The 13,623-nt window shown below is 45.2% G+C and overlaps 1 protein-coding gene across 5 annotated transcripts in view; it reads left to right on the forward strand.

The window, feature by feature from the left end:
- The window catches only part of LOC147010777 (uncharacterized), a 157,624-nt gene that overhangs the window by 43,311 nt on the left and 100,690 nt on the right, over window positions 1-13,623 (forward strand). For all 5 annotated transcript variants that reach the window (XM_085859055.1, XM_085859056.1, XM_085859058.1 and 2 more), the window contains 4 exons: window positions 1,955-2,024; window positions 2,351-2,673; window positions 2,789-2,861; window positions 4,566-4,838. In XM_085859055.1, coding sequence (XP_085715181.1) covers window positions 1,955-2,024; window positions 2,351-2,673; window positions 2,789-2,861; window positions 4,566-4,838 — 739 coding nt within the window. Of the gene's footprint in view, window positions 1-1,954; window positions 2,025-2,350; window positions 2,674-2,788; window positions 2,862-4,565; window positions 4,839-13,623 lie in introns of those variants that run through there.

Genomic DNA, 13,623 nt, shown 5'->3' on the forward strand with positions numbered 1-13,623 from the left:
CAAAACTACTTGAACGTTGGTAGAAGTGTGTGGATCACAGTGGTGATTATGTTGAGAAATTAATATGCACCATGGTGGAGTAAACATTGATGTTAGTATCTGTCTTGTTTAATTCGGATATCTTTTCCTGGTTTGGAGGTGTGTGTGTGTGTGTGTGTGTGTGTGTGTGTGTGTGTGTGTGTGTATGTGTATGTGTATGTGTATGTGTGTGTGTGTGTGTGTGTGTGTGTGTGTGTGTGTGTGTGTGTGTGTATGTGTGTGTGTGTGTGTGTGTGTGTGTGTGTGTGTGTTTTCTTTTTTTGTCATCAGACCCCATTACTGTACAAGGTACCAAGAAGCAAGTGCCACATCAGCTATTGCTGCAAACATCCTGACCAACAGGAAATGTCTGCCAGTTATTAACCTGTCTGTGCTGCACAAAACAGTTCTGGGAGCAGCCAGGAACAATTTAAATTAAAAAAATTTTTAAGTCAGAGCCGATGCACATGTTTAGCCAGAATAGATTTTGTTAAGTACAGTTTTATATGACACCCCCTACCTTGATGAGGCAGCAAGGCACAGGTCGAGTTCGATAATAGCAAATTATGCACCACCAGTTAGCAACAAGCATCTTCTCCCAAAGAACATCAGCGTCATGGCGCATTTACGGTCAGTGTTGCTCCTTTATGCCTGGTGTTGTCTTAATGGTTAGGGTGGTGGGCTTGGGATCCAAGGATCCCGAGTTCAAATCCTGCTCAGCTGTTGAATTAATACCAGGTGAGGTTGATGCTACCTGTCATCCTTCTGAGGTCAGCAAAATGAGTACCAGTTTGCTGGTATCCTGTGTCAGAGTGGCGCACTGTCCAGGATTGTGCCCAATATCCCAGGAGACTGCTTCGGCAGCACCAACGCTCTGCACAGAGTATGGTCCCAATCTCTTCCTCCTCAGAACACTTGAGTGTAGTGCACATCAAAATATGCTAGCTTGTCATCTATATGACAGGTTGTTATGTTGAAACCGTATTGTTTTTCAAGAGGGGTATGCTATTTTGTGCTGCAGGCTATATAATATATTAAGCAAGTTCGCTCATGAGTAAAGATTTCTCAATTATTTCAAGAAATAAAGCATTACCAAGGATTTTGGTGATATCCTCCATAGATATAGATGATTACCTCAGCCACCAAAGGTGGACAGAGGTTATGTTTTCACTTGTCTGTGTGTCTGTGAATAGGATATCTCAAAAGGTTGTGGATGGATTCAGCTGAAATTTAGTTGACAAGTATGGTGTGTGACAAGATGAGTTGATTAGATTTTGATCCGGCCCATCAGTGGGATACAAGACGTAAACTGTTCAGCCTGATGGAGGTATGCACTCGAAAGAGTGTTGTTCTAGTTACTCATGTGACTGCACAGGTTTGAACACCATACAGTATGATGGCATGCATTGGTCATGTCCATCTTTATGCGAGTAGCATGTTGAAATGAGCGACCTGGTGAATGCATATTTTGACCTTGATTTGATCAACAAATTTTTCTGCTGATTGTATCATTGCTGGGATGCAGCTGTATTGCTTATGCCGTCCCCCCTACTCTCTGTGGCCCGCCCCCCCCACCTTTGCCCGTTTCCCTGTATATCACAGCAAAGATTTGAAATTTGCCTCGAGTTTAGCACACAATGGCCTATAATTTTAAAGTTACCATGAGATCTTTAATGTCCATCGGTTTATGCCAGCAGACAATTGCAGTTCATCGGCCACAAATTGAATGCAGACGAGTTAGCTTTAAGTTGCTCCAAGGATAAGCTTACGTGTGTGTTCATAGTAAACTTTAGTCATCAACGAATATTGAAATAGCTAAATTACTGAGCTACGAGCTCCCTGTTGGTTGGTAATGAGTAATGCCTAGTGCCATGCTTTTTCGGTGGTGCTGCTCTTGTGACCTGTTGGAGTGCATGACTGTGTATGTTCTCCGCAGCTTTGGCAATCGGACGATCCTGCTGAGCGACTGGCGGTCCGTGCAAGGATCCGGGAGCTGCGTGCAGCTGGTACATTATGTTGGGTTTTGGGTGGACATTTGATGGTGGTGTGTGTTGTGTGTGTATGTATGTATGTATGTATGTATGTATGTATGTATGTATGTATATATATATATATATATATATATATATATATATATATATATATATATATATATATATATATATATATATATATATATATAGATATATCTTAGTGTATAGTTTTGAGTTTTAGATTAATTTTTGTTCCTTTGTGCGGTCTCACAAATGTTGTGTCACAGAGTTTTGCACGTTTTCTTTTTTTGAGTCGAGAATGGTGATCAATACTCAGTGCCATTGTATTTGCTTTTCAGATGAGACAAATGACAAGGTGTGCTCTCAACAGCAGGCCTGCTCTTGGCGAGATCCGCGAAACACCACAATCTCGTGTATGACCAAGACATCAAAAACCACTGTGAGCCCTGCTCATGGCGACCAAGCCAGACCGGCTCTCCTGAGGAGGGACGTGGTGCCCAGCCAACCCAGATCGAGAAACCGTGACGATGGTATCACATTGCAAAATGGCAGTTTGGAGTCGAGGATTGAAAGGGCAAAGCAGGGAGGGCACGGTGCTGAGGAAAATCTGCCTGTGATCCAGTCAAAATCTGAGAAGACTCTGTTGCAGCTTCAGCAGCAGGTGATTATCGAGTGGATTTGTCCGGTCTTCATTGCCGTGTGTTTGCATGTGGAACGGGGGTGGGGGAGCTGATGGGTGGGTTCATTCTCTGAGGTCTTTCCATATGCTTTTGCAGCTGGACGTTGCGGTGATGTTCGAGGAGAGGGCTGCAATCCGGGCACAGATGCGCCGATTGCGTCTTGCTGCAGGTGGGTGTGGCCTTGAGCATGGCCAATGACGTTTACGGTGATGTTGCGTTTTGGTATTTGTGAGCAAAACTCACATCGGTGGATTTCCAAGGACATTACCAGAAAATGGACAAACTAACACTGTCCCTCATAACACGACATCCCAACATCATAATTTGAATGCTCAGATGGAAAGGTCTTACAGGACAATCTTACATACTTGAATGAGACTTGCAAAAGTCAAGGAAATTGGGCTTCCAAATGCAGGAAGGGTAATATCTATCGTGAGCTGCAATTACAAACTTCAAAAATGCTAAAAACACTGTGGGAAATGAAATGTCCAGTTTGTCATCACTTTATTTATTTAGTTATTTTTCTATCATTGAATACACCTGATTGACTTTGAACACTTGCTTCCAACTTGAAAATGGCTGATTCTGAGGAATGTCCAAACATTCAGAGGGAAGCTGTAGCCTGGCAGTTTGCTCGAGATCTTTCCCTGTTACTGTTACCAAATAGTCTGTGTCCAGAGCGCACCTGTCTTCTTTTCGGTATTATCATAATCATTGAATGGCATGAACCGAAGGTAAATGGAGCAAAAATGTCACAAAGCAGCAGGTGCCTGTGGTTTGAGAAATTCCTGCTTTTTAGGTCATCTCTTCGAGCATGACCTAATAATATGGGTGTCGATGTCCTTCGATCCGTCCGTCCGTCCGTTCACAATGAAGTTGAAGGAGGAGATCTGGTCATTAGTGATCCTGATAGAGGTCGATGAGACGTACACGATGGTATGACTTTCAAGGTCACCGAAGGTCAAGGTCAAGGTCACGAGGCCTTTGAAGTTGCGAAAATGACGATTTTCAAATTCTATCTCCGCCATTTCTCAAGCGATCTTGAATTTGATTGTAACATATGAATCTATGGGACAATATCTAGATTTGCTCAGGCCGGATTTTCGATATTCACTTTCGTTTTCGTGTCACGTGACTTCAAAGTTGGCAAAAAATGCGGAAATGACGATTTTCAAAATCTATCTCCTCCTACATTTCTCAAGCGATCTTGAATTTGATTGTGGCATATGAATCTATGGGACAATATCTAAATTTGGTCAGGACGGATTTTCGAATTTCACTTTCGTTTTCGTGTCACGTGACTTCAAAGTTTGCAAAAACTGCCCTACATTCAGGAGGCTATATATTCTCTACTGGGCATGGTAAAAGTTAGTGAATGGTGTCATTGCATAGCAGCTGACCTCGTCTTTCATCTCCATTCGAAAGAATACCGATATCTTCGAATACGTACACGTCACATGACTTTGAATTTTGCAAAAACTGCTTCATGAAGTTGCAAAATGACGATTTTCAAAATCTATCTCCTACATTTCTTAAGTTATCTTGAATTTGATTGTGGCATATGAATCTATGGGACAATATCTAGATTTGGTCAGGCCGGATTTTCGATATTCGCTTTCGTTTTCGCGTCACGTGACTTCAAAGTTGGCCAAAAATCCCTCCTGACCCGAGAACACTACACCCTAGTAACAGGAACTCATGCTTGTTTCTCGCAGAGATGACCGTCACTCCTGCACGGGTGTATTTTTTGTTGTTTGTTTGTTTGTAAGTAAGGTCTAATTACTCTAATACAAACTATACATCTTTTATCCATCCATATAATTTATTGCACCCTGTTAATTCTTCCCCCCCCACCCCGTCCCTTTTCATTTAGCATCAACGCCTCTGCAAACGTCACCATTTCAGCGTTCTGCCACTGTGCGGGAGCGTGCCAGGAAGTTTTCTGGATCCCCAACCACTGCGGCTCCAAGTCACATCCTACCTGCTGCGCACTCAGTCCAGCGGTCTACCTCATTTGCCTCTAATCCAAAACAACCAGTGTCTGTCCTGGCACGGTCACGAGGGGTTCAACCATTCAAAGAAAAACCCACCGTGGGCCGAGAAGGCAAAGGGAGAACAATGTTTGCCAAAAGCTCAGACAAAGAAGGTGAGTGAATCAAACGAATGCACCATTCCCCTTTCGGCTCAACTGTGTAACGTTTGTTTGGAATAATAAAAAAGATTGCAGTTTTGGAAGCGGATAGCGAGGACAGAAGATGATATTGAGATATTGAAGCCTTTTTTTTGTATACCTTGCCGAGGCTCGTATGAGAGCTAACGCACAACGTACAGCAAGGGGGGCATGAGACAAGATGGGTGGGAGTGGGAAGGACAAAACAGTGGGGAATGGAGACATTAGGAGATCTGTGGAAGGGAGAGGGATGGGGTGGGGAACGCTGGGTATAAAAGATGGACATTACAGGGACTTTCAGGAAGGAAAGCAGGGAATTTTAAGAAAGAGGGTTTGGGGTGGATTAACGGGGGTAGAAAAGATTGAGGATTTGGATGTGGGACGATAAGAGGTGGTGCTGAACAGCTGTTTTGAAGGCCTGGAGGGAAGAATGGGATTGAACACAGTGAGGGAGTTTATTCCAAAGGCGGGAAAAAAGAGGAATGAAAGAATGAAGGTGAGCAGTGATTCGTGATTTTGGTAGTTTTACCAGAAGGGCGTTGTTGGCGGACCTTGAGCGCCCTGCGGAAATATGGTGGGGACAAATCACAGACACAGCAGGGGGGGGGCGAGACCGGAGAGGAAACTGTAGAAGACAGAAAGACCACCGACCTGCCTGCGGTGAGGGAGTGAGAGGCCCAAAGACTCAGCCTCATCGCAGGAGATGCCAATGATCTGAAAATGCCTTGGTTTCCATAGCATGAAGCTGAGAAAGGTTAGAGGCAGGAGCACCAGCCCAGAGGGAGAGCAGTAACTTCATCAGGCTGCGGACAAAAGCTTTGTATGTGGTCAGGAGCTCAGGTGGGCCGAGGAAGGACTTTGCATGATGGAGGATTCCCAGTCGGTGAGTGGCTTTGGAGGCCAGGTTGGGAATGTGGCTTTCCTAGGAACGATCATGGCAGATGGTGAGACCCATAAGCTTGAAAGAAAGGACTTCTTCCAGAGGGTTGTTGAGAAAGTGGATGGGGGGGGGGAGGGGGGGTTCCAAACGGTCCTTTCGGAGAGACATCGTGAGAGTGTGAGATTTGTCTGGATTGAAAGACATGTTCACGTGTTGGACCAGTTTGTGATTTTACCCAGATCTGCAGTGGGTGAAGAAGCTGCTGCTTGCCAGTTTGAGGGATGACAGATGGTACGGCAGAGGGTGGAGTCATCAGCAAAGAGATAAAGAGGATTTTCCAGAGAGTCGGAGAGATCATTGATGAAAACCAGAAAAATAACAGGGCCTAGAACACAACCTTGAGGAACTCCAGCCTGGACAGGAAGAGGGGATGAGAGAACTCCATTTTGGGTCACATGTTGGCTGCGACAGGAAAGGAAGTCTGCGAACCATGGAGATGGCCTTGGATACCATGGGAAGAGAGTTTTGTGAGCAGGGCAGGGTGTCATATCGTGTCAAAAGTATGCGATATGTCTCGGGATATCGCTGATTTCATGTCTGGCATTGAGGACCTCCATTCATTGTTGGGAGAGCAGAAACAGCATATCCAGGGCAGAGTGACTTGGTCTGAAACCAAATTAATGATCGGAAATCAAGCCATTGGAGAAGAGGAAGGATTTAATGTCTGAAGTGATGATGGATTCCATAACCTCGCTGATGATTAGGAGAAGGCTGATTGGTCTTTAGTTGCAGGGATCTGTTTTTGTACCTTTTTTATGCAGAGCAGTAATGTTTGCTGATTTCCAAGCAGATGGCAGATGACCGGCTTATTGATGTGGGTTTATTCGGATCAGCTGGGAAACTTCTGATAGCGATTATACTTGCCATTTTTTTATCTGTTAATAATCTAACGGTTATAAAACATTTAAAATTGATATAATACCAGAGGTGACATTGGATACCATTGTGATTTTGAATAACTTCAACAAATAGTTTTATCACCGGGATAGGGACATCTTTACAGTGCAACATGCATTGGCACGCTTCTGCACAGAGGCTGGTAAAAAGGTTGATTAGACATACTCACTGCAATTATTCGGTAATAAATCGCCAAGTTAGACGATCAAACGCAGAAACCAAGCGTGACACATTTAACAGCTGTCTGATGGTCGACTTTGTGTCCCCTCCCTCCTTCAAGCTTCAGCCTCCTTGCTTCAATCTATAAGATCCACTTTCCACCACTTTAGATGGTTTTACGAGTTATTAGCAAATGCGAAACATTGTCATTTAACGGCTTGTAAAAAGGCCATCCGTGATGATGGAGTACATCGATGACCGATGGTGTTTTTGTTTTTGTTGGTTTGCCTTGCTGTATACCACCATAGTCGTGCGGAAGAGAGAGTAGTATTCTGTGCAGAAATGGTCATGAGCGAGGGTTGCTTGCATTTGAAAATGATTCCGCAGAATTTAGAATGTCAACACAAGTGTCGTCGGAGAGCCTTTAATACACTGGGCCTTTCACCAAAGGGCAAAAATCTTTCCAGGGCGATGCTTTTCCATCGGAAACGGGCAAGAAAAGGATTAGTTGTGATGACTCGACTTTGCCTGCGTCTTCGCTGGCTTATTGATGTGGGTTTATTAGGACCAGCTGGGAAACTTCTGATGGCGATTATACTTGCCATTTTGTGATGTAAAAGTTTCCGATTGCTGTGTTGGAAACTGCTGAATGGCACCACATGTGGTTTTGATGGCGCTTCATTAATCATCCTCTTACACAATACACCGAGAGCACTGGAGAAGAAAATCGTGTATGGGTGAGCAGCCGCGACTCTTGGACATTTAATTAACTGATTACGATGGACATATGGTCTGGAATGATGGATGGCGAAGAAAAATCCTTTCCATTGGTGTCAAATCGGTGGAACAAGTGGCCTGCGTTTGAGTTTTGTCATTTAATACTCACGGACCATGCGTGTACAGAGACTCTCTGTTAATGTAGTTCAACTAAGCAGTGTTCTCTCTCTCTTGGAGTGGAGGGAAAAAATTCAAAACCTTTCTGCCCCCCTTCCCTCTTCCCTCTTTCCCTTACCCCCTCTTATTTTTTTTTTTCCTGCAATGCCTCACGGTGCATTTTCTTTCCTTCAATTTCTCTGTCCCTCTTAAACATCCTTCCCCTTCCATTCTTTACTTCACTCCTTTGTTGCCTCAAATTTACCACCCTCCTCCTTTATATGATGATGATGATCATCATCAGCCTCCTTCCAGTCCAATGCAGGATGAAAGACCTCCCTGAAGTCACGTTGGAGGTATTGACATACTCTTCACACTTAACAAGTGCAAGTTGGCAAGAGGGTTTGGGCACGATTTGTTGATGGTGCGGCAATAATTTGTCTGCTCTTCATGACAAAAGACACTGTGGGATCTTTAACGTCCCTCACCAACCAGTGCTGGCGGACTGGTCCACCGGCCTAACGTCATTCCTATGGATGGCACACACACACACACACACACACACACACACACACACACACACACACACACACACACACACACACACACACACACACACTGATGCCTCACCCTGCCTGCGAAACAGCAGGGTGACAGTTTCTAGTTGTCGCTGGATTCAAACTCAGGATAGATATCTCAGAGGCGAGTGTGCATGCCTCTTAACTCTACTCCTCGCCACATGTAATCTATCTGTATGGCTCATAATTACAATGTTGTCACAGCTTTAGTTGATCACAGGGATCCTCTGAAAGAAACATCTGAGGGCCCTGATCTCTTCAGCAAAAAGTCAGCTTTTATTGAAGAGGATCCTGAGGCCTCGGAAACTGTAATTTCAACAAATACGTGGCTTTTACAATTCATTGCCTTTTTTTTGATAAACCTTCCAAACTCTCCACTCCCAACTCTTCCATTACTTATTTGTTTTGTCACCTTCACCTTGATCATAGGTTGTTGCAGTATAAGTGGTGGTGCTGAACAGCGAAGCCACGAGTTTCATCCGCATCGGAATCATGAAAAAGTTGCTTTGAAAGAAGGAATAAATGATAAATTAATTTGTAATTTGCATATCTTTGAGTAATTGAGCATTGGCAGTTTCACGAGACCTGAGTTTTATTTTACTTGACATTAGACAGGAGCAGTTATTGATGGAAAAAAAAAACTTTTACTCTCAGACAATAATTTTTTTAATTTCAATGCTTCTGTTTTTTTTTCTTCTTCCTCTTTTGATTCATGCCAACTCAATCTGGGCTATCTATTGCATCTTAAATGCATATTGCGAACCGTTGTGTCTGTCTGTGTGTTCGGTGGTCTCCTTTTACGGCGGATGCTTCCTGTGCCGTGTTTGAAAAGCTGTTGATTGGTTGTTTTGAATTTTAATTTCACTTTTCTCGATGCAAAATAGCCAGTCACTTTATTGTCCCTTCCAGTAACTTTAAAGTCAATATGAACATCTGGTGTATAGTAGATTTTAAACAGATATTCATGTGGTAACACACAATTGAAATAGTTATATGTTGCTGTCTTTTAAAAAAATCTAACCTCCCCCACTTGCTGTACCACCCGCCACAAAATAGTGGTGGTAACAAGTAGTGCAGAGCTTTGGCTTTTTGAGCGAAACCAAGAGTGCTACACGATTAACCTTTTTAACCCTCTAGAGCCCCAGGGGTTATTTTTTTGTTCACCCAGAACATTTCGTGGGCTCTAGAGAGTTAAAGTCCATGAAATAATTTGAATTTCAGATTAACTTTGACTTTTCCTGTTACTAGAGAATGGAACTTTTGCTGGCTCATTAATATGGCAAAAGTTTTGATGCTCCCCCACCCTTCACTGGTTTCCACCATAATTTTTTTTTTTTGTACATAATGTTGAGGCTTGTATGAGAGCAAACACACAGAACGTACACCAAGGGGAGCAGGAGACGAGAGGGAAGGACAAAATAGTGTGGAACAGATGAGATCTGTGGAAGGAAGAGGGATGGTGTGGGGTACACAGGGTAAACAAGATGGATACTACGGGGACTTTCAGGTCCTTACATGACAGACTTTCAGGAAGGAAAGCAGGGAATTTGAAGGGGGTGGGTTTGTTGGGGTGGATTAACAGGGGTAGAAAATATGGTTTTGGATGGGGTAAAGACAAGCGGTAGTGGTGAATATCTGTTTGGAAGGCCTGGAGGGAAGAGTGGGGTTGAAGAGAGTGTGGGAGTTTGATCCAAAGGTGAGAAAACAGAGGAATGAAAGGGTGACGGTGAGCAGTGATTCTTGATTTTGGTAGTTCTGCCAGAAGGGGGTTGCTGGTGGACCTTGAGCGCTCTGTGGAAATACGGGAGGGGTACATTTCGCAGACAGATGGGGGGTGGGTGCAAGGATGGAGGGGAGATGGGAGAAGACAGAAAGACCACTGACCTGCCTGCGGGGAGAGAGGGGGGGGAGAGAGAGAGAGAGAGGGCGAGAGAGAGAGAGAGGGCGAGAGAGAGAGCGGGAGAGAGAGAGGGCGAGAGAGAGAGAGCGCGAGAGAGAGAGGGCGAGAGAGACAGAGAGAGGGAGAGAGACAGAGCGCGAGAGAGAGAGAGGGCGAGAGAGAAAGAGGGCGAGAGAGAGAGAGAGGGCGAGAGAGAGAGGGCAAGAGAGAGGGAGGGGGAGAGAGAGAGGGAGAGAGAGAGAGAGACCCCCACACCCCCACCCAAAGACTGCCTCATCGCAGGAGGTACCAATGATCCTAAATGCCTTGGTTTCCACAGCGTGAAGCCGAGAACGATTTGAGGGGAGAGCAGTACTCAATCAGGCTGTGGACGAAAGCTTTGTATGTGGTCAGGGATTCAGGTGGGCCAAGGAAGGACTTTGCATGACGGAGGATTCCCAGTCGGTGACTGGCTTTGGAGGCCAGGTTGGAAATGTGGCTTTCCCAGGAAAGATCATGGCAGATTGTGAGACCCATAAGCTTGAATGAAAGGACTTCTTTAAGAGGTTTGTTGAGAAAGTAGATGGGGGTGGTGGGGGTGGGAGGGTGGTTCCAGATGATCCTTTCGGAGAGACAGAGACAGAGTGAGAGTGTGAGATTTGTCAGCATTGAAAAATGTGTTGGACCTGCTAGTGATTTTATCCAGATATGCAGAGAGCGAAGAAGCTGCTGCTTGCTGATCTGAGGGATGACAGATGGTATGGCAGAGGGTGGAGTCATCAGCAAAGAGATATGGAGGATTTTCTAGGGAATCGGAGAGATCATTGATGAAAACCAGAAAAAAAAAAACAGGGCCCAGAACGCTACCTTGAGGAACTTCAGCCTGGACAGGAACAGTGGATGAGAGAACTCCATAAAGGGACACATGTTAGCTGTGACAGGAGAGAAAGTCTGTGAGCCATGAGTGGAGATGGCCTTGGATACCATCGGAAGAGAGTTTGGTGAGCAGGGCAGGCTGCCGGACCGTGTCAAAAGCACGCGATATGTCTCGGGAGATGGCTCTGATTTCATGTCTGGCATTGAGGACCTCCATCCATTGTTGTGAGAGCAGAAGCAGCATATCCAGGGTAGAGTGACCTGGTCTGAATCCAAATTGATGATTGGAAATCAAACCATTGGAGAAGAGGAAGGATTTAATGTCTGAAGCGATGATGGATTCCATAACCTTGTTGATGATTGGGAGAAGGCTGATTGGTCTGTCGTAGCAGGGATCTGTTTTTGCACCTTTTTTATGCAGGGCAGTAATGTTTGCTGATTTCCAAGCAGATGGCAGATGAACTTGAGCAAATGAGAGGGTGAATAGAACAGAGAGAGGGTGAGCAAGAGCAGGTTTTTCGGACACGTGGGCTGATGCCATCTGGACGGATTGCAGAATCTGAGTCGAGGTTTGACAGCAAGTTCTCCACCTTGTCAGGAGAAAGGACACAAAGTCCAGGAACAGCTGGGTGCGATTGGGTAATGTGGGTACAGAAAGTGATGGGTTTGGGACACAAGATTTAGAAGCAAACACGGAGTTTACGCATTCAGCTTTTTCACGTGCAGTATCAGCTGTGCGGCCATTTGAGGGGATGGAGGGGGAACATACACCAGAAACAGACTTAACTAGATGCCACCATGATTTGGAGGAGGGAGACAGGTTTGAGAGTTCAGACTTGAGATTAGAAGGATGTTTCCTGGCTCTCATGAGGGTCGACACACACTTGTTCTGAGCTTCGTGGAAGGAACTGAGATTGCCTTCAGTTGGATTAGCCTTCCATGAGGCGAAGGCAAGTTTCAGGACAACTGCCTCGCCACAAGCTTCAGTGTACCCTGGGTGGGAGGAAGGGTTGGACAATGGAAGACGAGATGGGATAAATCTGTGCATGAGAGCAAGTTGCTCTGAAAGAATTCCCAGGATGAGTTGATGTTGGAGAAAGTGGAGATGGGAGACCAGTCTGGAAGTTTGATGGCTGCTTGAAGTCCCTGAAGTCCCTTCCTGACTCTACAGCACTGAGGTGGTTCTCTAATAACAGCCAGAGAGATGTTTACTTTGACAAGCACGTGGTCAGATGAACCGATTTGGTCAGAGGAAGAACAACAGATATTTTCAGGGAAATTTGTCAAAATAAGATCCAGAAGAGATGGAGTACCGTTTGTTGACATCTGAGTCGGGAAGTTTACAGATTGTGTCAGTCCCAATGAGTTGCAGAAGTCTTTCGCTGAAGTGCCATGGCAGGTGAAAGAGGTACCCACACCGAGCCAACTGGCATGATGACAATTGAAGTCGCCACATATGAGGAAGAGAGAGTTGGGATGAGAGGATATAAGTTGGTCCATGTTTTCGGAGAGCGAGATGTAAATGGAGTCATCACTGTTTGGTGGACGGTACAACACACATAATATAAACATGAGGTGGGAGTGAAGGGGAAGCCGTAGCCAGAGGTATTCTTCGGGGTGTGGAGGGAGTGAGGACAGTGCATGGTGAGTGAGGAATAGAGTCTTTGATTAGAACAACTCTGCCGCTAGGATGAGGCTCAAGTCTGTCATACCAGAGGAGGGAGTATCCAGGGAGAGATACTAGGGAGTCAGAGACGTCTTGAAGGAGGAAAGTTTCTGTTAAGCAGATCATGTCTGTTTTGTCAGTGGAAACCTGAATGGAAAGATCTGTCAGGTTTGAGCAAAGACCCCAGATATTGGAGGTCCACACTGTTAAAGAAGAGGGAGGGGAGGAGGCTTTGGTGCAGGGGAGGGGAGGTGTAGGGAGTAAGGAGAGTTGTTGAAAGAGTGTGTGGGATTGCAAAAGAGTTGGGGAAGAGGGCCGGTTGAGGAGGTGGATATCAGGTGAGGGGTTCAGAGGAGGTAGATTTAAGTAAGTGTGGTGAATTGGCTCTGAAATTAGAAAAAAAAGGACAATTGATGGAGCATGAACATGCATTGCAAATTGGGATTTTAAAATTTTAAAGTCAGAGATGCGGTTAAAGACACTAGAAGCACCCACTCCCTACGGGAGCCGTCAAGGGGGTCATGTTATAATATTGTTGTGGTTACCACCCGTTCGGCGTGCGGGCGACCCTTCTAGCCAATAGCGGCCACTCTCACCCACCAAACGGACAAACCTAGTCGCAGCTTTCGGATCAACGCCGAAATCCAACTTCGGGTGTATCTTTAATCACACCACAGCCTTGTCAATACTCTACCCATGCTACAGGGTCCTATCGCGGAATGGTCGATTTACCAAATTAATCGCGCCGGCAGACTACTGAGAGACTGTACCTCAACGGGGCCTGCTTGGAAACGAGCCGTTAAGCAGCTCGCTCCATTTTGTGATAACCGAGCGGGGTATTATCGCGAAGCCCCGTTGGACCCGATTCTCTTATTGGTTATTAAGAACCAACT

Source organism: Eptatretus burgeri, chromosome 16, assembly GCF_056783735.1.
Source record: "Eptatretus burgeri isolate ZD-2024b chromosome 16, Ebu_testis_v1, whole genome shotgun sequence".
In the NCBI taxonomy this organism is placed as follows: Eukaryota; Metazoa; Chordata; class Myxini; order Myxiniformes; family Myxinidae; genus Eptatretus; species Eptatretus burgeri.